This window comes from Cucurbita pepo, chromosome 7 (assembly GCF_057944985.1).
Source record: "Cucurbita pepo subsp. pepo isolate OVF chromosome 7, ASM5794498v1, whole genome shotgun sequence".
Classification (NCBI taxonomy): Eukaryota; Viridiplantae; Streptophyta; class Magnoliopsida; order Cucurbitales; family Cucurbitaceae; genus Cucurbita; species Cucurbita pepo.
In genome coordinates, this window is record NC_141804.1 from 8,593,003 (window position 1) to 8,616,874 (window position 23,872).

Below are 23,872 nucleotides of genomic sequence, written 5' to 3' on the forward strand. Positions count from 1 at the left end.
TCTCCCTCTTTTATTTTCCTTTTTAAAAAATAAAATAATAATTTTCCCATTTAAAATATTATTTATCAATTTTTTAATCAAACAATTTATTTCCTTTCTTTATTTATTTATTTATTATATATATATGTTTAAAAACATTACAAGTGAGGAGACTTTGTGTGCTATTATTGGGGTTCCCATAATTTTCACAAAATAATAATAATAAATAAATAAAATAAAATAAAATAAAATAAAATAAAAAGTCAAATGTCTCTATTTTTTTTTTATTTTTAAACTATTCTTTATGTTGTATTATTACTTTAATTGAAACTAAATTAATTTTTTAATCTCAAATTATTTGATCATCCCATGTGCTATAATCTTGTTTATAATAGCTCAATTATCTAATCACACATATATATATATAGTTTATTTAACTTATCTACTCAGTCCAGTGATCAATACTCGAACAATAACAACTCAGCCGACTAAAACAAACAAACGAAGTTTTTAAGGATGATTTATGTTAAAAAAATTTAAATTTTGAGACAACTGTTGGTTCATAGTTCTTGGTTTTGTTCCTGGCCGGATATAGGATTCTCGTAAATAAAAACAGAGTGAATCTTCACGACCATATAAATATGAATTTCTCGCCAACAAGGATTAGAAATTGAAATAACCTAGGTTGTTTGTACAATAGAAAATGTAAATGCTTGGGTTATATCAATGATTAAATTAAAAATAATATTATATTATATAAAATAGTGATCATTGGTTATTTCACAATAATAATTTAGAATGGAATAAAAAAAAATAAATAAATAAAGACGAAGCCCACCAATCATCGTTCGCCACGTGAATGGAAGATTAAATCCAACGGCCACGACGAAAGCACTTGTGTGTTGTGGTCGGCATTCGGTTCGTGAATCCAATGTGGAAGTGGTTTTACGGTTCAATGTTATCCAACGTTAGAAAACCATGTTGATTATGTTGGAAGGGTAAAAAGGGAAAAGAAAAAAGAGAAAGTGGAGCCCACAAGAGGACGTGGTAATCACAATAGAAAGGAGGAGGAGGGATGAGGCTTAGAGTCTATATAAAAAGGGAAGTGCATTTAGAAGCCAATTCCTCACCCCCTTTTCTCACACTCTTCTTCTTCTTCTTTATATTTTCTCTTCTCCCAAACACTAATTTTCCCGGGAAAATCATTACATTTCTCGGGAAAACGCTCAGAAAATTCCACTTCTGGAATCGATGATTCTTCTCTGAAACTCAAAATTTTTTTTTAAAAAAAGAAAAACCGCAATTTTCTTTTTTTTCCTGTGAAGAACAACTCGATTCAAGATGGGAAACGACACCGGTTTGACTCTGGAGGGGATCAAGAACGAGACGGTTGATCTGGTATTTTTCTTTCTTGATCCTGTTATTTTCTCGGGAAAATTTTAATTTTCCCGACACCCAAACACCCCTCTTCATATCAAAATTATACTATATATCTCTTCATTATGGTACTGATCTGAAGTTATTGGTTGAATTTAGTACTCATTTTGTGAAAATCTCACTGATTTAGAACAGAGAGTGTTTGTTTTCCCTTTTACTTTCTCACCTTTTCTCGCCAGCCAAACAGATCTTTTTTTATTTTTTATTTTATTTCTTTAGGTGGATCTGAGCATGTGCAATACAGAAAAGCAATATTAGGGCTGTCTTTTTTTTTTTTTTTTTAAATAAAAAAAATTAATTTTTTGATAATAAAAAATAAAAAAAAAAAACTGGGAATTTATGGTACTCTCCGTGGTACTTTTATTTATTTATTTATGTAATTTTCTGAAAAAAAGAGGTTTTTTTTTTTGACATTTCAACGGCTTTGACCCTACCTGACAATTACCCGACCCGCTTTGGATTCACCAAATATTTTTATATATTCCCGTTTTACCCTTCGTCTTGTGGATATTTACGACCAACGCGCCACCGCCGTCGCTGTGGGACCACACGCGCCAAGCACGTGGGTTGTTTTGTGTTAATTAATTTATTATTATTTTTTTTTTGTGTGTGTTAATTTTTGGTGGTGGGGACCACTTGGTAATTAATAGTCAACGCGGCTGTGATTGGGGGTTTGACATCATCCCCGAGGGGTCGCCTGAATTTTCGTTCGCAAATATAAATTCTCTTGTCTCCTTTCCGAGTCCAACTCGCCAACTCGGCGGTGACTCACTTTTTTTTTTTTTTTTTGTCTTTTTTCCAAAAAAAAAAAAAAAAAGAAAATCGCTTTAATATATTAAATTACAAATTTAATCACTCTTTTCAAAAAAAAAAAAAAAAAAATTAAAAAATTAAAAAATTATTAAACTATAGGGAAGAATTTTAACTTTTAACTAAAAAAAATTTAATATTGTTCCAAGTATTAAAAATCAAATTTGTTGTTTAACCGCTTTAAATATTTTAAAAAGCGACTTTATTTATTTATAAATATTAAGTTAGGAATTACGACTCTCCATGATCAGATGATATTGATCACTATGAGTAGGCTCTCATATTAGTTATCGTGGGACCCCTCCCAATTATTTTGGGGCTTCCTCAAAAGGCCTCATTACCAATGGAGAGAGTATTCTTTGATTATAAACCTACGATCATTCCCTAAATTAGCAGATGTGGGACATGATGTTTGACTTGAACTCATAATGGGCCCTTACTTTTGTGACTAATGATGGTTTAAGATTAATTAGTATTTGATTAGGTAAATCCTTAGATTTGGGTGTAATTTGTTTAATTGTAGGAGAAAATCCCCATTGAAGAAGTGTTTGAGCAGCTGAAATGTACAAGAGAAGGTTTAACATCTCAAGAAGGGGAGAACCGTCTTCAAATCTTTGGGCCCAACAAGCTAGAAGAGAAAAAGGAAAGCAAGTTTCTGAAGTTCCTTGGTTTTATGTGGAATCCCCTTTCATGGGTCATGGAGGCTGCAGCTATCATGGCCATTGCCTTGGCTAACGGAGGCGGTAAGGGACCGGATTGGCAGGACTTCGTCGGTATCGTGTGTCTGCTGGTTATCAACTCCACCATTAGTTTCATTGAAGAGAACAATGCTGGTAATGCTGCTGCTGCTCTTATGGCTGGTCTTGCTCCTAAGACTAAGGTTAGTAGTAGATATCAATTCATGGCTTGTTTGGTTGTCATAGATATCAATTCTTCATGGCTTGTTGGGTGATCATAGATATCAATTCTTCATGGCTTGTTTGTTTGGTGATCATAGATAGATATCAATTCTTCATGGCTTGTTGGGTCATCATAGATATCAATTCATGGCTTGTTGGGTCATCATAGATATCAATTCTTCATGGCTTGTTTGTTTGGTGATCATAGATAGATATCAATTCATGGCTTGTTTGGTGATCATAGATATCAATTCATGGCTTGTTGGGTGATCATAGATATCTCAATTCATGGCTTTTTGAGTGATCATAGATATCAATTCATGGCTTGTTGGGTGATCATAGATATCTCAATTCATGGCTTGCTGGGTGATCATAGATATCAATTTATGGCTTGTTGGGTGATCATAGATATCAATTCTTCATGGCTTGGTTGGTGATCATAGATATCAGTTCATGGATTGTTTGGTTGTCATAGATATCAATTCATGGCTTGTTGGTGTGATCATAGATATCAATTCTCCATGGCTTGTTTGTCTGGTTATCATAGATATCAATTCATGGCTTGTGTTGGTGACGATAGATATGAATGATTTGATTTGGTGATGATATGATATGATATGATAGGTTTTGAGGGATGGGAAATGGTGTGAACAAGATGCAGCGATTCTGGTACCAGGAGATGTGATTAGTGTCAAATTGGGAGACATCATCCCGGCCGATGCTCGTCTTCTGGAGGGCGATCCGTTAAAGGTGGATCAATCTGCATTGACGGGAGAATCGCTTCCGGTGACGAAGCATCCAGGGGATGAAGTGTTCTCAGGTTCAACTTGCAAACAAGGAGAAATAGAAGCTGTTGTTATTGCCACTGGTGTCCACACCTTCTTTGGAAAGGCAGCTCATCTGGTTGACAGCACCAACCAAGTTGGTCACTTCCAAAAGGTTCTCACTGCCATTGGGAACTTCTGTATCTGTTCCATTGCCATTGGTATGCTGATCGAGATCATCGTCATGTACCCGATCCAACACCGTGCCTACCGAGATGGAATCGACAATCTTTTGGTTCTCTTGATTGGAGGAATTCCCATTGCTATGCCTACTGTCTTGTCTGTCACTATGGCTATTGGATCTCACAAGTTGTCCCAACAGGGAGCTATCACCAAGAGAATGACTGCCATCGAAGAAATGGCCGGTATGGACGTCCTCTGCAGCGACAAGACCGGAACGCTCACGCTTAACAAGTTGAGCGTTGACAAGAACTTGATTGAGGTATTTGTCAAGGGTGTCGACAAAGACCATGTCGTTCTTCTTGCTGCCCGGGCTTCTAGGACTGAAAACCAGGATGCCATTGATGCTGCCATGGTCGGTATGCTTGCTGACCCGAAAGAGGTACGGTTATCTTCGTTCGTTATTCGTTCACCACACTTTCAATCAATCAAAGTTCTTTAAACATGTCTTGTTCTATTGCAGGCCAGAGCTGGCATTAGAGAAGTTCACTTCCTCCCATTCAACCCTGTCGACAAGCGAACTGCCTTGACGTACATCGACTCCAACGGTAACTGGCACCGTGCTAGCAAAGGAGCTCCCGAGCAGGTACACGTTGTATTCTTATTCGTATTCGTATCAAAACAATGTATGGATATGTTGATTACCATGCCTCATAACTATATGAAATCTCTGAGCAGATCTTGAGTCTTTGCAACTGCAAGGAGGACTTCAAGAGGAAGGTGTTTTCTGTAATCGACAAGTTCGCCGAGCGTGGACTTCGATCGTTGGCTGTTGCTCGACAGGTTCGAATTCCGATCCTCCATCGAGTTTGGACTTGAACTTTGATGATTTAACCTTCCTTTGATTATTGGTTCTTGTTATGTTTTATACAGGAAGTGCCTGAAAAAACCAAGGAGAGTCCCGGTTCTCCATGGCAATTCGTCGGTTTGTTGCCTCTTTTCGATCCTCCTCGACACGACAGTGCTGAAACCATCCGCCGAGCTCTCAACTTGGGAGTGAATGTCAAGATGATTACAGGTGATTCCCTCGTCCTAATGTATCGGTATTCTTCTCCGTTATGTTCTGTACGTTAATGTTCGACCCCGACCAACCTCCATATCAGGTGATCAACTTGCTATCGGAAAGGAAACTGGCCGAAGACTTGGAATGGGAACGAATATGTACCCGTCATCTTCCTTACTCGGTCAACACAAGGACGAAAGCATTGCTGGCCTCCCAGTTGAAGAGTTGATTGAGAAAGCTGATGGATTTGCCGGAGTGTTTCCAGGTGATTGTCGTTGTCGTCCACTGTTAACGCTCGAACATCGATTATATGCTACATTTTCGTTTCGAATTCGCTAACGTTTTTCGATATTAATGCAATCTCTAGAACACAAATATGAAATTGTCAAGAAGTTGCAAGAAAGGAAGCACATTTGTGGAATGACAGGAGATGGTGTCAATGATGCCCCTGCTTTGAAGAAGGCTGACATTGGTATTGCTGTTGCTGATGCTACTGATGCTGCACGAGGCGCGTCCGATATCGTTCTAACCGAGCCTGGACTGAGTGTTATCATCAGTGCCGTGTTGACTAGCCGAGCAATCTTCCAAAGGATGAAGAACTATACCGTAAGTCACTCCGCTCGACACGTAAATCGCTAGCTAACTCGACTCACATGTATTTGTCCAAGCACTTGACCATGTCTCCTCTTCTCTTTTGTCTCTACAGATTTATGCAGTTTCCATCACCATTCGTATCGTGGTACGTATGCAATCCTCGCTTAAACTTGGTTCGATAGTTACGATACTCGTTTCGTCGATCATATAATTTATATTTCGTTCGTCTTTTGCAGTTTGGTTTCATGTTGATCGCTCTCATTTGGAAGTTCGATTTCTCACCGTTCATGGTTCTAATTATTGCCATCTTGAACGACGGTGAGTTAACGATAAACCGTCATTCATAGCTCGAAAGATCCGAAACAATCAATATTGATGCCCTGCATTGTTCTGTTTTAAAGGTACAATTATGACAATCTCAAAGGACAGAGTGAAGCCATCTCCATTGCCTGACAGTTGGAAACTCAAGGAGATTTTCGCCACCGGAGTAGTACTCGGCGGGTACTTGGCGTTGATGACGGTTATATTCTTCTGGCTAATGGACGGAACCGACTTCTTCACCGTATGTTTCGTGCTCCCAGCCTATACTTTTCAGAATCATATAAAGTTTTAGTACTTATAACTTGTTACAATGTAGGATAAATTCGGTGTGAGATCGATTCGTCACAACGAAGACGAAAAGATGGCTGCTTTGTACTTGCAAGTGAGTATTGTTAGCCAAGCTTTGATTTTCGTAACTCGATCACGTAGCTGGTCGTACGTCGAGCGCCCGGGACTTCTCTTAGTCGGTGCTTTCTTCATTGCACAATTGGTAAGAACACACTAAAACTATGCAAATTTTCACTAATTGAACTATGTTTGGTAGCTAAAATGTTTTTTTGTTGTGTCGTAGGTTGCAACTGTTATAGCTGTGTATGCTGATTGGTCATTTGCTAAGATCAAGGGCGTTGGATGGGGATGGGCTGGTGTCATCTGGCTTTATAGCATTGTTTTTTACGTTCCGCTCGATATCATGAAGTTCGCTATTCGATACATCTTGAGCGGAAAGGCGTGGGTGAGCATGTTAGAAAACAAGGTACGTTTTTTCTTTTCTTCCTTGTCGTTTAGAGAATGTGTGATACCCCATATTGGTTGGGGAGGAGAACAAAACACCCTTTATAAGGATGTGGAAACCTTTCCCTAGTGGACACGTTTTAAAGCCTTGAGGGGAAGCCCGAAAGGGAAAGCCCAAAGAAGATAATATCTGCTAGCGGTTACAGAATGTGTAAGGGTAAAGTTGTGAACTTATACCTCGTGTTTGTGTAAATAGACTGCCTTCACTACCAAGAAAGACTATGGAAAAGAAGAAAGGGAAGCTCAATGGGCACTTGCTCAAAGGACACTACATGGACTTCAACCACCCGAATCAACGAACATCTTCTCCGAAAAGAGTAGCTACCGAGAACTCTCCGAGATCGCCGAGCAAGCTAAGAGACGTGCCGAGATTGCAAGGTTAGATAACACATCACTATAACATTGTGGCTTTGGAAACCATTTACAAACAAGTATTCTGATCAAGTCTTTTCTCGTCATTTTAGGCTTCGTGAGCTCAACACGCTCAAGGGTCACGTCGAGTCAGTCGTTAAGTTGAAGGGGCTCGATATCGACACGATCCAGCAGCATTACACAGTGTGAGAAGATTATTACTCATACAGAGACACAATGAATTAATGAATTGTGATTCACTTTGTTATGCTAAGGAAAGAAAGAGAGAATGTTTGAGAGAGAGACAAAGAAACAAACAAAAAAAAAAAAAAGTTGTCCTAATTTCCCAACCCTTTCCAACATACAGAGAGCTTGTGTGCTTGCCTTGTAATTTTCTTAGTTTTTGCCTACTATTTTATGTATTTTCAATGTAGTAAGATGCAAAAAAAACCGAACTCGGTTCGGTTTTTTAACTCCTTACCATAATGTCGAAGCAATGTGTTTCGTCAATTTAAGCATTAATTCAAATTTCTACCCTTTTTTCTACGTTGCACGTTTTTTCGTGTCGAATTACTTGAACGTTAGAAAGTTCTTATAAAATCTACTGTATCGACCAGTTTTCACGAAATTTCTTACTTTTAGCTTCAAACTTTCATTGGTTCGGGCCGAAATTGTTGTTTTGTTTGAAAGGTTGAGATTTGAAAAGAGGGCTAGATGGTGAGATTGAGCCCCACCTTGAGTTCACATGCTCCGGTGCTCCGGTAGGATGATTTTTACGAAAATATCCCAACCCCAGAACATTATTCCCTGATGTCCTGTAAGTGATTCATCATTTACGTTTGCTCAACTTCCTTCAACCCTTTGATGAAAGTCCTAGTTGCTCGGACCCTACAGACCTCAAACCCCTCCCTACGCATCTTTGTGGATGGATTCCGACGAGCTGGATCAATACAGTACCGATGATGATATTGTTATACATGAGGAAGGAGGCCCAACGCATAACCCGTAGGGGAGAAGTATAAGCCCTAGTTGCTCGGACCCTATAGACCTCAAACCCCTCCCTACACGCATCTTTGTGGATAGACTCCGACGAACTAGATCAATATGGCACTAATGATGATTTGAATTTTTTCATACACGAGGAGGGAGACCCAACGCATATCCTGTAAGGAAAAAGTATTTAAATCCGCGTACATCCTGTAAGGAAAAAGTATTTAAATCCGCGTACATCTTAGATCTGATAACCAAACGGCGGATGGCGGAGAGTTAGTGAGTCATAGAATGATAATGGCTGTCTTTTCTCTAAAGACAGGAAAGGAAATGGCAATTGCTTTTGTGGTGACAGATCAAATATTGCTGGCCAATGCTGTGATGTTGGACCCATTTTCTCATCATTTTTGCCACATTTAAGTTCACAAGTGGCTATTTTTAAATTAGGGTTTTTTATTATTATAATTATTAAATTAATTTTTTTGTGTTGATTTTACTTTTGAAAAATGGAAACCAAGAAATGAGAATATGGTTCGTGTAATTGTCGTTAGGTGTATGGAAACCGTTCGGTACAAGAGTTTGGATTCGTGGGTTCTGTATCAAAACAAATAATCAAAAGTTGGCTAAGACACGTCTACTAGGAAGAGGTTTTCACACCCTTATCTCCAACTGACGTGGGATCTCACAATCTACCGTATTGGAGGCCCATGTCCTCGCTGGCACACAGATTAGTGTCTGACTCTGATATCATTTGTAACATTCACAACCTACCGCTAGCGGATATTGTCCGTTTTGGCTCGTTATGTATCGTCATCAGCCTCACGATTTTAAAATGTGTCTGCTAAGGAGAGATTTTCACATGCTTATCTCCAACCAATGTGGGATCTCATAATCCACCCCCTTGGAGGCCCAGTGTCCTCATTGGCACACAAGTTGGTGTCTGACTCTGATATCATTTGTAACAGTCAAAACCTATCGCTAGCAGATATTGTCTGTTTTGACCCATTACGTATCATCGTTAGCCTCATGATTTTACAATGTGTCTAAGGAGAGGTTTTCACATGCTTATCTCCAACCATGTGAGATCTCACAATCCACCCCCTTGGAGGCCCAGTGTCCTCATTGGTACACGGTTTGGTGTCTGACTCTAATACTATTTGTTTGTCAGAACCTACTGCTAGCAGATATTGTCCGTTTTGGCTCGTTACATATCGTCATTAGCCTCACGATTTTAAAATGAGTCTACTAGGGAGAGGTTTCCACACCGTTATCTTCAACCGATTTGGGATCTCACAATCGACCTCCCTTGGAGACCTTATGTCCTTGTTGGCACATGACTTGGTGTCTAATTCTGATACCACTGTAACAGTCAAACCTACCGCTAGCAGATATTGTCTGCTTTGGCCCATTACGTATTGCCGTCAACCTCACGGTTATAAAACGCGTTTGCTAGGGAGAGTTCCACACCCTTATCTTCAATTGGGATCTCACAATCCACCCCCTTGGAGTACTAGTGTACTCGCTGGCATACGGCTTGATGTCTGACTCTGATACCATTTGTAACAGTCACAACCTATCGCTAGCAGATATTTATCCGTTTTGGCCCGTTACGTATCGTCGTCAGCCTCACGGTTTTAAAACACGTCTGCTAGGAAGAGGATTCCATACATTTATCTCCAACCAATGTGGGATCTCACAATCCACCCCCTTGGAGGTTTAGTGTCCTCATTGGCACACAGTTTGGTGTCTCACTTTAATACTATTTGTAATAGTCAAAACCTCCCGCTAGCAGATATTGTCCGTTTTGGCTCGTTACGTATCGTCGACAGCCTCACGATTTTAAAATGAATCTGTTAGGGAGAGGTTTTCACACTGTTATCTCTAACCGATTTGGGATCTCACAATCCACCTCTCTTGGAGACCCAGTGTCCTCGTTGGCACATGACTTGGTGTCTAATTATGCTATCACTGTAATAGTCAAACCTACCGCTAGCAGATATTGTCCGCTTTGACCCGTTTCGTATCGCCGTCAGCCTCACAGTTATAAAACTCGTCTGCTAGGGAAAGGTTTCCACACTCTTATCTTCAACTGGAATCTCACAATCCACCCCCCTTGGAGGCCTAGTGTACTTGCTGGCACACGACTTAGTGTCTGACTCTGATACCATTTGTAATAGTCACAACCTACTGCTAGCAGATATTATCTATTTTGACCCGTTACGTATTGTCGTCAGCCTCACGGTTTTAAAACACGTCTGCTAGGGAGAGGTTTCCACACGCTTATCTCCAACTGATGTGAGATCTCACAACCCACCTCCTTTGGAGGCTCAGTGTCCTCATTGACACACGGTTTTGTGTCTGACTTTGATACCATTTGTAACAACCAAAACTTACCGCTAGCAGATATTGTCCGCTTTAGCCTGTTACGTATCGCCGTCAGACTCACCGTTTTAAAACGCGTCTGCTAAGGAAATGTTTCTACACTCTTTTCAGAAATGTTTCGTTCCTCTCTGCAATTGTTGTGGGATCTCACAACATTATTAATATCGGTAAGAGTTCATAGATTTTAGAAAAAAAAAAATGAAATTTATAATTTTTGGGATGTAAGGATTTAGAAAGGGAAAGGTATGTTGTTCTTATTCTCAAATTTATTTTCTTATTATTCTTTATTTCTACTTTCCTAATAAACTTCACATTTAATTTAGATTGATTCTCATTTTGAATATTTAGTAAGTAAAATAAATAGTAAAATATGTATTTTTTTGTAATTCTTATTGACCGATAGGCAACTCCTGATAACAAATATTGCCCTCTTTGGGCTTTTCTTTCGGGTTTCCCCTCAAGGCTTTAAAACGCGTCTGCTAGTGGAAGGTTTCCACACCCTTATAAATGGTGGTTTGTTCTCCTCCCCAACCAATGTGGGACATCACAACAAATGGTAACAGAGCCAGACATCGGACGATGTGTCAGTCTTCTCGCTGTTCCCCGAAGGGGGTAGACACGAGGCAGTGTGTCAATAAGGACGTTGGGCCCCAAAGGGGGGTGAATTGTGATGTCCTACATTGGTTGGGGAGGAGAACAAACCACTATTTATAAGGGCGTGGAGACCTTCCCCTAACAGACGCGTTTTAAAGCCTTGAGGGGAAACACGAAAGGGAAAGCCCAAAGAGGACAATATCTGCTAGCGGTGGATCAGGCTTTTACAAGAAATCTAGAATGGGCTGAGTATAAAAATACTCCATAAGCAGCCTACTTATATCTTGATACGTTGATACATATTTTGTTAGGGGGATAATCCTATCAATCACCTACAGCACATAAACATTATCTAAACATTTATGCAAGTTCAACGGGGAGATAACATTCCATTAATCACCTAGAGCATAGATCATAACAACTCATCCTAATTCAAGTTCAATTAAATTTAGTAAAGCAAGAGTTGAAACGGGTGAAAAAGAGGCTCGCACGCACGGTCACACTCCACCACACGTGAGTATGTCACACGCTTCTAGTTGGGTACTTGCACTTAATGTGTGACATGCTTTGTTTTTTTTTCACGAATTTCCTCGATTTTTTCCTCAACCACGGTGTGTCCTCCGTCCTTGCTTGACATGTGTCATTTCCTTTCCTCAAGGTCGCGGATTCAATCGATGGGTGAATCGCTTCAGCAGACAAATTTTCAATCCTTTTATCTTTTCTCGAATTCATCGCGGTTTCACTAAATTTTTTTTCTTTATACTTGCAACTTTTTTACCCAACTCGATTCAACTTGGTTCCAACACCATTTAATTTCGTTAGCTATGGAAGGAAATAAACGTGTTCAAATTTGGTTAAAAACTCGTAACTTACCATTATTGATAATCGTTCAGAACTTGGGCTTCCAGTCCGTTTCTCCTTCAGGTTTCTTCATAAAAGTTGTGCGAAATTGCTTTTTAAAACATGTTCAAGTAATAATCTAAAAAGTCTATAGTATATGGACAAAGACCATCTTATCCTAATAACACTATTGATACAAACTACTTTGCAATTTATCGTTCACGTGGAGACATGTGAGTGGAAGTATCATATACCATGAGTTTGTATAAAACTAGACCATGAAGTATTTAATTTTTTTTTATAAATCCATTAATTGAGAAGATTAATATTTTACAGATGATCATATACGATGCTAAATCCGTCTATATATATATATATAGTTTGGAAATTGAATTTATTTTTATAATATTTAAAATGGAAGTATTTGGCTCTTTTATAAAAAGTTGATTTATGAAAAAGAAAATGTCCCTAATCTTTTGAATATTATATTATTTGTTTAGATTGACTTTGGTGTGATTGGTCAGTCTTTGACATAGACAACAGAATCCAACCACACAAATTCTTTATACAATTCTCAAAGGGGTTGACTTTTCTCCTTAAACTTCCAAGAATCATGGTTGAAAAGTCAACGAAATCCAACAAAAGAATTTTAATTAATGATACAACATTTCTAAAACATTTAATTAAAGTCTCATCCCTTTATTATTATTATTATTTTAATATTTAAAAAAAATAGTCAAAATTTTTTAAAAAATCCTATTTTTATTCTTTGGGTTTCAAGATTATAATACAAAATTCAAATATGAAAGACATAATTTTTTTATTACATTAGGTTAAAATCTTGAGAAGGACCTGAGCCTATTGCTCGGGAGAGTTAAAAAAAAAAAAAACAAAAATCTATTGAACTATCGAATAAACTTCTTGGAACAAAAATTTATTGAACTGTCGAGTAAACTTCTCGAAATAGATATACGATCCACGTAGATAATGAAATTTTATCTGTTTGTGTATATATGAAGAAAAGAACTGAATAGCAACAGTAGTACGAGAATTATTTCCATTTCATCTGCTTTCTTTCGCTCGATTTTGAGATTCAAAATTAAATTAAATTAAAATTTTCAACAAAAATAAATTAACTGAAAATTCATATATATATATATATGTTCTTTCTTTTCCACATAGAAATTAACAAGAAAAAATTGAGAAAAAAAAAAAAAAGGAAAATTAATTTGTGTTTGTATCAACCAAACATCTAAGAACATTGACCTGCAACTCAAGACATTTTATATAACTCTCAGTTTGTTTGAACAAATCATCTTCTTCCAATTCTCCATTTGAACCACCTGGGACGATTTTTCTCAGCTTCATCAGCCCATTTTCTATCTTTGGTTCTTTGCGTTCTTCGTGTTCTTCGTGTTCTCTCTCTAAATTTTCTTGAGAAAATTTCACCGTTTGGAGAGAGAAACCAAACCCATTACTCCCATTGCCATCTTCTCTTTGAAGAAGCTTCTTTTTAAGAGCATTGCCCCATGAAAACTCGGTTGCTGATTGAGCCATTGCCATGTCAACCTCAAACTTCACAAGCTTCTGAAAATTTTGTTCTTGATGTTGTTGATGATGATGAGAGATTTTGGGTAAAGATGTCATCAAATATTTGACATAGTTTCTTGCAAACATGGTGTATGCAAGTTTGTTTGGTTCAAGGGAAAGAACCCTTTTTCTTTTTCTCAAAATTTGCCTTCCCATATCAAAGATTTTGAAGAATTTAGGTTGAAATGGGTTGGAATTTGATGAAGAAATGGGTGTTGGAAGAGAGGAAATTGGTGGGTTTTGAAGATGAAAAGCAAAGGGAAAGTGTCCTTTTATGTAGGAAAGAAATGAAGCATAGAGGAGAGTTGAGAGAGAATTTCAAACAAAAGGGAAAGAGTGGTGGTTGATATAGTTGGAAAAGTGAAATATCTTATCCCAAAATAAAGGGTTTTTGATAATGGTCGAGACGACTAATTTACTAATCTATCAGCTTCTATTTAATGTTCGTATGATACCTTAATTGTGTATCGTTTAACCTGATACGGTTCTTGTTAATATAAGCATAACTCAACGATAATTGACATGTAGTTCAGTTCCAGTTTAATGTTCGTATGATACCCTAATTGTGTATCATTTGACCTAATATGTTTCTTGTTAAAGTAAACATAACTCAACGATAATTGACATGTACTTTTTTTCTTAAGAGAAGAGGTTCAAATCCCTGTGCCCCACATTTGTTGTACTAAAGAAAACCGACCCCGTTTCGTTGTTTGCTTGTTAAACGTTTAGGTTTCTTATTAAAGCAAGTATAACTCAACGATAATTGACATGTACTCCTTTTCTTAAGAGCAAAGGTTCAAATCCCGATACCCTAAATTTGTTGTACTAAAGAAAACCGACCTTGTTTGGTTATTTGCTTGTTAAACGTTTAGGTTTCTTCTTAAAACAAGCATAACTCAACAATAATTGACACGTACTTCTTTTCTTAAGAGCAGCGGTATAAATCCTCGTACCCCACGTTTGTTGTACTAAAAAAAATCGACCCCATTTCGTTATTTACTTGTTAAACGTTCAGGTTTCTTGTTAGCAAGCATAATTCAACGATAATTGACATGTACTTCTTTTCTTAAGAGCAGAGGTTTAAATCCTCGTACCCTAAATTTGTTGTACTAAAAACATCAACCCCATTTCGTTATTTACTTGTAAAACGTTCAGGTTTCTTATTAAACCAATCATAACTCAACGATAATTAACATGTACTCATTTTCTCAAGAACAGAAGTTCAAATCCTCATACCCCGACCCTCCCTCTCGCATTTTGTTAAACCAAACACGTTAATGTTAAAAAGAAATACCCCGAAACTAAACATCCGAGCTCTTAAACACACATGATAGAATTCGGAGTAAGAGAGAGATTTTTTATTTTTTCTTTTGAAAGGGTTCACATGGCGTCACATGCATGGCTACCTGAAGAGGGTCCCTTTATCCATGTGCATAAACAAACAAAGAACACCCAAACCCCACTTTAAATGCCTTCACATGACTCTTCTCTTGCAGCTTCTCTATATATCATCAATTCATTCTAAGCCCCTTTATAGCTCTTCTTTATTTACTCTTTATTTCTCTCTCATTTCAAATCAAACACAGCTCATTCTGCTATTTCCCACCTCCTTTTATGACCACAATATGTATCTCTCAAACTCTTTCACTATGCTTCGTTTTGTGGACTTATTTGTTTGTCCTTAATCGCCCTTTTGTAAAAGGGTTTGGTCCCGGTTTCGGGTTTGTTTGAATACCGATTTTGTCCTTATGCTTTTGGCTTTTGTTCGTCGTTTTTCTTTCTTTGCAATCCAACATGTGAGGAGATTTCTAAGATATGTGAAGAAAAAATGACTTGAGATTGATCGTAAAGATTTAGTTTTTAGTTTTTAGCTTTTGAATAAAAATATGTTTGTTTTTGTAACGTTCATATCTATGTTTGAAAAAAGTATAAAAAATCAGATCTCGTTTGATAATTATTAGATTTTTACATTAATTTTCAATTCCATGAGCAATTCTTAACCAACTATAGGGGGAAACCCCAGCAAGTACGAACTTCTCTATAAAAAAATTTGCAACATAAATATGATAATTATTGTGAGGTCCTACATCGGTGGAAGAGTAGAACGAAACATTTCTTATAAGGGTGTGGAAATCTTTCCGTAATAGTTGTGTTTTTAAAACCTTGAGAAAACGTAAAAAAAGACAATATCTGCTAGCGGTGGACTTCGGCTGTTACAAATGATATCAGAGCTAGACACCAGGCATGCCAACAAAGAACACTGGCCACCCAAGAAGTGGATTGTGAGGTCCCACATCGGTTGGAGAGGAGAACAAAACATTCTTTATAAGGGTGCAGAAACCTCTTTCCCTAATGTGTTTTATACTCTTAGGAAATCCCGAAAGAAAAAGTCTTACTATATGTAGCTTTAAGTCTCAATGTTTTTCATTTTTTTGGATAATTTATACGAGAAGAATCAAACCTAATCATCAATTGAATTTTGCTCAAATTCCCCCAAGGAACTATGATTTTATTTGTTTTTTTGAACTATTTAAACATCGAATCAAAGAAGAAGATCGTTATCCATAACAGCTACATTGGGTATCTCGTAGTGAACAAAGAGAGTACGTTACTTCATTACTTTGGACGCTTCAACTCGATATCCAAATTTGGAGGCCAATACCCAAATCCCACCACATATGTATATACCCCATATTCTTGAATGTGTTAGAAGAGCTAGGGCAGGCCATGATGGCCTAGCAAGTGTGGCTTAGAACCATTTGACAATTAAAATGGGGAAGCTCCAAAATATCTCGATGTCTTCCACTTGGGACCTCAAGGGAAGAGCCAAGAGAGGAAACAAAATCTTTCAATGATTTAGGGCTAACAGAGAGCTGCATGTGCTGAGTGAATAAAGCTCGTACACTCACACACACACACACACACTTCATTGCTATAATGTTACATCTCACCAGCTGCATTCAATTTTAACCCCTATTTAATATATGGTTTGGCCCATCCAAGTGATGGTTGTTCGTCTCCTTTCGACGCGGTTTGTTTGCACGGAATCACGATTAAGAATCTCCATGACTTGGCGTTCGCATGCCTGCATGTTTACTAGATCTGTATATCGAGATCGTGTGAGAATGTCTGGGATGACGACATCGATTTAAGTGAATTATTTCACTTATTTAAGTTTGTTGGGTGTGACCCATGATCGAAATTGTCAAAACAAACAATTGAAATAGAAAGAACATGTGATATCCCACATTGGTTGGGGAGGAGAACGAAACACCATTTATAAGCGTGTGAAAACCCACCACACCATTTACAAGGGTGTGGAAACCTTTCCCTAGCAGACCCATAATGGGAAAGTCCATAAGAGAAAGCCCAAAGACCTTGAGAGGAAGCTCGGAAGGGCATGAGCACTATTCCGCTATGTAACTCTGAAAGACGCGTTTTAAAGCCTTGAGGGGAAGCCCGAAAGGGAAAGCCTTTTGTTACGTGTACAGAACAACTTGGGGGGAGGTTGTTCAGCCTTGAGGGGAAGCCCGAAAGGGAAAGCCTTTTGTTACGTGTACAGAACAACTTGAGGGGAGGTTGTTCCCTGAAGGGGGTGGACATGAGGCGGTATGCAAGTAAGTACGTTGGGCCTTGAAGGGGGTGGGGATTGTGATATCCCACGTTGGTTGGGAGGAGAACGAAACACCATTTAAACTCTTGAGGGGGAAGCCCAACCATCTTCCTAATTAAATTAGTAAATTTGGTCCACAATTTGACAACTACGGTGTAAAAGTCAAACGACACGCATGTTTTGAGGGAGAGCCTTAGTTGCTTCCATCTTCATATCACTTTTAGCCTCCGACTTCGCTTGCATCATCAACATACGCTCTCACATCACCAACATGAAGGTTGCCATCCGTTCATGTTTCAGCTCCACTATTCGTGTCTAGTTCTAATATCAACTTCATTGTGTCGACTGATTAGCTTCTTAGCTCATCTCCTTCGTGGATCTCTCCACTTGCTATGTCCTACGCTCGTGTCATTTGATTTCTCCGCCCCTCGTCACTATTTCCTCGTCGTTCGACCGCCATGACTCGACTTGGGTAAGTTCAATCTCCCTTTAATTTTCCATTTTGGTTTGAGTAGGATTTCAATTTCATTTAGTTAGCCTTAGATCTAAAGTTGCCTCACTGTCGTTTTTTTTGTCGTTGTTCTATGTGGGAATTTATGAAGTGGTAATTGCCATGCATCATTCGCCTAGTGGTCTCCACTCTCAATAATGCACATGGATGAGAGTGAGCAAGAGAGAGCACCACTAGTGTTTCGTTTCATCTCACGAGCCGGTCGGAGAATTCATGTTTTGATGGCTCCAGCTCAGCCTCTTGTCTGATTCAGCTCGGGTCAAATACTTTCGGAGCTGTTTTTGACACTTTCAGAGGCGTTTAAAATTAGACTATTTAATGTTAATCAGGTGAGCCGATTTCTATAATAGAATTATAAGTTGTAATTGTAAAACTCGGGATGTGGAATTCAATTTAAAGGAGCAGTTTTAAGCTAGTATTACGGGAGCATAGTGCTTTCGGCTCACGCCAACCAAGTAAATGGTTCTATGTTGGATGCTTACAGGCTTGTTTGAACGACTTTTATGCTGTATGAATGCACGTATCTTGTGACACCTGTCCACGTCATATTTTGTGATGTTATGATGTTTGATATGTAAAATAGTGTCACGACCCGATTTTTGAGGTTTCAAAACTTGAACTATGACTAAAAAGACAAAACAAAAAAAATAATAATAATAATAAAAGGTAAAATCTAATTATAAGACAATGTTGTTCAATTACTACGAATGGAAAATCGAGTTTTTGATACATTTACAAAATGAAATTCAAATTACTCAAAATATGAAAATAGACTGAGGCTTTGAAATGTTCTCATTTGAAACCGTGTAGCTTTCAAACGCTTCCCACCTCGACCGATAGTCGACAAGCACCTAAAAAAGAAATGAGAAAGAGATAGTATAAAAATACTCAGTAAGCAACCTACTTGTAAGCTCTGACTGCATCCTTAACCTAATAGGTATCCACCAGCTTAACTCTAGGTTATAGGAAGTTCAGGCCTTGTCTCTACTACTATCTGAGGCTCTGGGTGCCTCGAAGTTCCAACTATTCTCTAGTTGCTCTCGGACCCACTCTAGATTTGGAGATAGAGGTTCACCATTTTCTAGAGTCGTGGATCTGCCGAGCGAAAAGTCTCATCTCTAAAGTTGATCAAGATTGAGGATATCCATTTTGAGCTTTTGAATCACTCAATTTCATCCAGAATCGAGGAAGAACAATAGGTATGAATTTTAGGTTCTTTGTTTCGACTTTCTCTTAGTTCCAAAATTTTCTTTAGAATTAGATTATGATTTCTTAGTATGTTGTTTTTTAGAGGAATTTCAAGTAAGTTTTGTGAAGGAAGTCGGAGTTGATTCAGACCAAAGAAGGGAGATGTGTGCAGTTGTCAGAAGAGGACACGTGTTGGGCATCGGTGATGAAATATGTCTCCTAATGGGGGAGGAAGAATGGCTAGGCTACTGCATGAGGTGTGCCTACGTCTAGTTGGAAAGCGGGGACTTGTAAGTGACCCGATCCAAGATCCGCAATCGACCAACCCATAACTCGTGACCCGTCTAATCACGCCACGTCGTGACGACATACTTGGAAGGAAAACACCTCTAGGTTTGAACATAGGTTGTTGGAGCTAGAAGAGCCAATCGTTGATCGCCACGAGGCACTAACACAACGCACATATCCCTCCTTAGGCACGTGACGTACTCGTGCATGGGGAACCCTCCACGCGCGTGAGCGTGTGATTGACTCTATTTTGCTCCATTCGACCTTCGTTTATCAGATTTCACCCCAGTGTTAATGCTAACTCTAATTTTACATCAATTAAGACATATCAGAGAAATTTCAAAAATTTTAGAGATCCTAATACGAGGAAAACCTAGCTCGAGAAGGTACATGACAATCTTGAAAGTAACCACATGGATTTTAGGAAGTAATACTTGTAGGGGTCACTCGGATATGCATGCATGCTAGTAAAACCAAACTTTATGTAGATAGATTTGGTATGACCCGAGCCCAACACGATTGGATAAGTATGAGATTAGTCACTCTTGTTATTAGCATAACTCGATTAATCTTTGCATGACGTAATGGACAATTTTTCTACTGTTTATACATAATCGTGCTAAAACAAAGGATGAAAATTTGTGTATCTGCGCTCTGGGTGCTTGATGGATGATATCACATCGTTGAGCACGTGTGACTGAATGCATGATTTACTATACATTAACTTTAGGTGATTGAATGCGTGAATCTCCCAGTAGCAAATTAGTAGTAAAAATAGATTAGGACTAGGGTGAGGGCGTTAATTTGGCTTAACTATGATCTAGAATGGAACACCCCCAGTAGACTAAGCACATTAGAATTGTAAGAGACGATAGAGGATGTGGTTGCTAGTACTCTTCACCGATCTAGACTTAAGAAACTTGGATATGTGAATTCATATCAAGACCACTAAACCACCCTGGAGACCTAGACGACCACCACAACAGCCCTAAAAGACAAAGGTAACCCTTTAGGCCGATAGTATCTGCAACAGTGTTTGCAGAGCTTTCACTTTCCTTTCCACTCTGATACGATACCGTTGAGTTAGGCGTGAGGTTGGTCAGAGACATGTGACTTGATAGTTCGCTTGAATTACTCTACACGGTCGATCCATCCGGCAATTGGGCATTGATCATGCGGGTAGGGTTGCGCACCCAACCTTGGGTACTATATAAACTAATGGGATGGGTTCGCGGGCATATAATACTTATAGGGATGACTAGGACGTGACTGTTCAAAAATCTTGAAACTGCGAATGAGAAGCTGAAATCCTTCCACGTGGAAACCTCACAGTCACGAAAATCCCATTCTCAAATCCCAAAACCCCTCACCAACACAAACAAATCCCTTCTTCTCCGTTCCTCCATTGAAGTACACTCCAATCTTCCCCTCACCATGTCGTTGGCCTCATCGCAGCTCAGCTTTCTCTCCACCACCCTCTCCTTCTCCTCCGCCCCCACCCCTCGCCGGTCCAACAACATCCTCCATTCTTTCCATCCTATAATCGCCTCTAAACTTCCTCCTCCCGCCGATGATCCTAAGTAAGTTCGATTCCGCGATTTCGTTTCAGTTTTTGAGTCATTTAGGTTTCTGATTGATTGATTGATTGAATCGATTTCTGGTTTTTTAATGTGTAGTGGATTAGAGAGGGGAAATGAGAATCGACTAGCGAAGCTTGCGATTGTTACTCTGGCGGCTGGGGTTTTGTCATTGGGATCGGTTCATGATGCGTCCGCCGCTAAGACCGGTGGCCGAGTCGGCGGCCAGGCGTTCCGGTCGGCGGCTCCCCGGTCTTCGTCGCCGAGAATCAATAACAATTCCAGGTATGAAAGATTGCTAGTAATTTGCTTTGAATTTTGTTAGTTGAGTTGATGATTGGCTTGAACTTTGATGCTCTGTAGAACAGTATATGAACTGAAATTTATGAAACTATTACACAAATGATTGAGACTACATTGAAACTACAAATTATAATCATGAGATTTCTAGAAAAGTTAACTAAGAATCGGGTGTGAACTAAATTTGAATAGCTAAAAGTTTAAAGACTAAAATAGGATGAATTCTATAGTTTAAGTAGACCTTCACGATAAAGTCAAGAGATGAGAGAACAAAATTGTTCTCATACTTCCACGATTTAGAAGAAACAAAAACGTGTATTTTTTTGAAAATTACTTCATTTTGCTCGACTACTACTACGAAGGTCAAATCTTATACCTATTTATACTAGTAGGAAAATACGTCAAAAGACGTCAATATCGACTATCAATACATGTGAGCTTTCACCAATGTTTGAATACATTAATGTATCAAATTATTCATGTATCCCAACTATTCATGTTTACATGTGTCTAGATTAGTTCAAACCGTATTAGCTATGAAAGGCTCGCTTCTTATGCTATAATTATTGTCCACACCTTATTAACTTCTGGAAAAGTTTTCGGCTCCCCGAAGGTCAACTCTAAGGAGTTAGAGTTTGAACTTTAGAAGTTTGAAAGATATCTCTAAACGGTTTACGCCCCTTATTAAAGGCCACTATTGGGTGAATAAGAGTGTGTTTGAAATGACTTCTTTAAGTGTTTAAAAAGACATTTTTAAATATAACCGCTTGTTTCTGATCTTACTTCTTATGCTATACTCATTGTTACACCTTACGAACTTTTGGAAAAGGCTTCCGCTACAATACTCTAAGAACTTAGAGCTTGAGCTTTAGAAGCTTGAAGTATCTTTAAACCGTTTAAGCCTTTACTATAAAGTCACTTTTGAGTGAGTAAAAGTGTGTTTGAAATGACTTCTTAAGTGCTTAAAAAGACTCCTGTATCATATCGTTTATGATATTGCTTCTTATGCTATACTCATTGTCCACACCTTGCTAACTTTTGGACAAGGCTTCCGCTACAACACTCTAAGAACTTAGAGCTTGAAAAGCTTGAAAGATATCCTTAAACCGTTTAGGCCATTACTATAAATGGCACTTTTGAGTGAATAAGAGTATGTTTGAAATGACTTCTTAAGTGGTTAAAAATATTATTTAAATACAATGGGTCGTTTCTGATCATGCTTCAAATCTATGTTATCTGTTTGATTCGACAGGACAAATATCTACATAAACCCAAGAGTAGCGCCTCCTCTAGTAGGTGGGTATGGTTATGGTGTGCCATACTATGGAGGAGGATGGGGATGGTCACCATTTTCGTTCTTTGCACCAACCCCAAGTGTAGCTGTAGGCATTGGAGGAGGTTTTGATGTTCTTGTGCTCTTCATTTTTCTTGGAACTGTTGCAGCTTTTGTGAGAAGGTTCCTTGGAGGAAGAGGAGAAGATGATGATGATGATTATTAATGCTGCCAAGATCTTATGAACTTTAGGTTTTTGGTGGGGAGATATACTTTTTGTTGGTAAAAATTGTCACATAATGTATTTTTATGTGGATAAACTTTTTGTATTCACAAAGCATAATGTATAAAATGTATAGTTATTTACATGACTTTTTTTTTTTTTTTTTTGTACTGAAATAATATGGAAATTCAAAGAAATTAAGAAGAAAATGTGATCTGATTTTGGAAAATGTTTGAATGCAGTCGAAGGAAGCGAACCAGACGATGACATGTGTTAGTAGAGAGGAGGAGGGGCACGTCGTTGCTAGCAAGGACACGTGTCAAGTTGGGAGACGCTTAACACGTCACAACGCTAGTAGCAGCCCCGAACCACTAACTCGATCGACCCGCTTGCACAACTCGAGAACCAATGTACGACCTAGTTTAGCACCTACGACCCAACCTACTTTAGAATCGTCAATTCGCATGCATCATGTGTCGCGACTAGAAAATCAAACAAAATTAGCACTCGGGGAGTCTCGAACGTACACCCTAGGAGCTAAACGTGCCAATTCCACACATGTCATTCCCTGGACGCGATTAACCTTCCTCAACCACGTGTGGTTACTTGCACGTGGCCGCATGTAAAGGCTCATGACACGAATGGTGAGGTTTCCACACCCTCAAAATTTTAAAACGCATTCATCAAGGAGAGGTTTCCACACCTTCATAAGGAATGTTTTGTTCCCCCCTCGAATTGACGTGGGATCTCACATTCCTAGACCCTAATAAAAACACATGATAACTTATTGGGTTAAGAAAGCAATAAGAGCCTACAAGTAGGTTTCTTTCCGAATATTTTTATATTTACCTTTTTTTTTTTCTTCAGATATCGGTTTGGGTAGGGAGGGGCTTAGAAGCTGCGTTGTCACATACGAGTGTCGATTCGAGGTGTTAATTAGTTTGCATTTTTTTGTGGATAGTTTTTTGTATTCACTTTATATCTCGTTCCCAATAAATAACTAGAACAACACCTATTTTGTATTATTTTTTATTTGGATTTTGGTTTTCGAACTATGGAATTATATTGCTTTCGTCTTATCTTTTAGTCCTGGTCCGGAATCGAAGCCTAAAAAAATCGAGTCATAGCAATAATATTAGCCATACTTGGAGATTTAGTTCTATTTTTAATTTTTTGCAAACAATTTTTGTTAACTTTAATTAATAGTTCTTTTTTATTAAAAAAGAAAGAGAGAGAGAATCTGATGGACGATAAAAAATTTCGTTATTATTAAAATACTATTTTAATATTAAAATTTAGATTCAGTAAACAAA

At 38.4% G+C, this 23,872-nt stretch overlaps 3 protein-coding genes and 1 long non-coding RNA gene across 4 annotated transcripts; 3 read left to right on the forward strand and 1 right to left on the reverse strand.

The window, feature by feature from the left end:
* The first annotated feature begins 1,108 nt into the window (after positions 1-1,108).
* HA3 (H[+]-ATPase 3) lies at positions 1,109-7,736 on the forward strand. Its single transcript, XM_023681383.2, has 15 exons — positions 1,109-1,377; positions 2,750-3,106; positions 3,750-4,511; positions 4,593-4,715; positions 4,808-4,912; positions 5,003-5,147; positions 5,233-5,397; positions 5,500-5,738; positions 5,839-5,871; positions 5,963-6,044; positions 6,128-6,288; positions 6,364-6,537; positions 6,619-6,801; positions 7,036-7,217; positions 7,304-7,736. Exons 1-15 carry the CDS (start codon positions 1,321-1,323, stop codon positions 7,398-7,400), a joined length of 2,865 nt encoding a protein of 954 aa, XP_023537151.1. The 5' UTR covers positions 1,109-1,320; the 3' UTR covers positions 7,401-7,736.
* Positions 7,737-13,023: 5,287 nt separating this feature from the next.
* On the reverse strand, positions 13,024-13,921 carry LOC111799081 (transcription factor bHLH146). The gene has a single exon (XM_023682479.2). It carries the CDS (start codon positions 13,740-13,742, stop codon positions 13,221-13,223), a length of 522 nt encoding a protein of 173 aa, XP_023538247.1. The 5' UTR covers positions 13,743-13,921; the 3' UTR covers positions 13,024-13,220.
* Positions 13,922-17,344: 3,423 nt separating this feature from the next.
* LOC147792008 (uncharacterized) lies at positions 17,345-18,313 on the forward strand. The gene is made up of 2 exons (XR_015421576.1): positions 17,345-17,671; positions 17,802-18,313. It is a non-coding gene; the product is annotated as an uncharacterized LOC147792008 (long non-coding RNA).
* A 2,235-nt stretch (positions 18,314-20,548) lies between these two features.
* Positions 20,549-22,702, forward strand: LOC111798034 (uncharacterized). Its single transcript, XM_023680985.2, has 3 exons — positions 20,549-20,766; positions 20,863-21,048; positions 22,316-22,702. Exons 1-3 carry the CDS (start codon positions 20,621-20,623, stop codon positions 22,560-22,562), a joined length of 579 nt encoding a protein of 192 aa, XP_023536753.1. The 5' UTR covers positions 20,549-20,620; the 3' UTR covers positions 22,563-22,702.
* The last annotated feature ends 1,170 nt before the right edge of the window (positions 22,703-23,872 follow it).

Excerpts from the sequence above, each read along its gene's own strand:
- HA3 (XM_023681383.2), top strand. The coding sequence starts at position 1,321 with ATGGGAAACGACACCGGTTTGACTCTGGAGGGGATCAAGAACGAGACG. Across the intron at positions 4,716-4,807 it reads GCAAAGGAGCTCCCGAGCAG|ATCTTGAGTCTTTGCAACTG; the intron begins GTACACGTTGTA and ends ATCTCTGAGCAG. Across the intron at positions 6,802-7,035 it reads TGAGCATGTTAGAAAACAAG|ACTGCCTTCACTACCAAGAA; the intron begins GTACGTTTTTTC and ends TTGTGTAAATAG.
- LOC111799081 (XM_023682479.2), bottom strand. The coding sequence starts at position 13,742 with ATGGGAAGGCAAATTTTGAGAAAAAGAAAAAGGGTTCTTTCCCTTGAA.
- LOC111798034 (XM_023680985.2), top strand. The coding sequence starts at position 20,621 with ATGTCGTTGGCCTCATCGCAGCTCAGCTTTCTCTCCACCACCCTCTCC. Across the intron at positions 20,767-20,862 it reads CCTCCCGCCGATGATCCTAA|TGGATTAGAGAGGGGAAATG; the intron begins GTAAGTTCGATT and ends TTTAATGTGTAG. Across the intron at positions 21,049-22,315 it reads AGAATCAATAACAATTCCAG|GACAAATATCTACATAAACC; the intron begins GTATGAAAGATT and ends TTGATTCGACAG.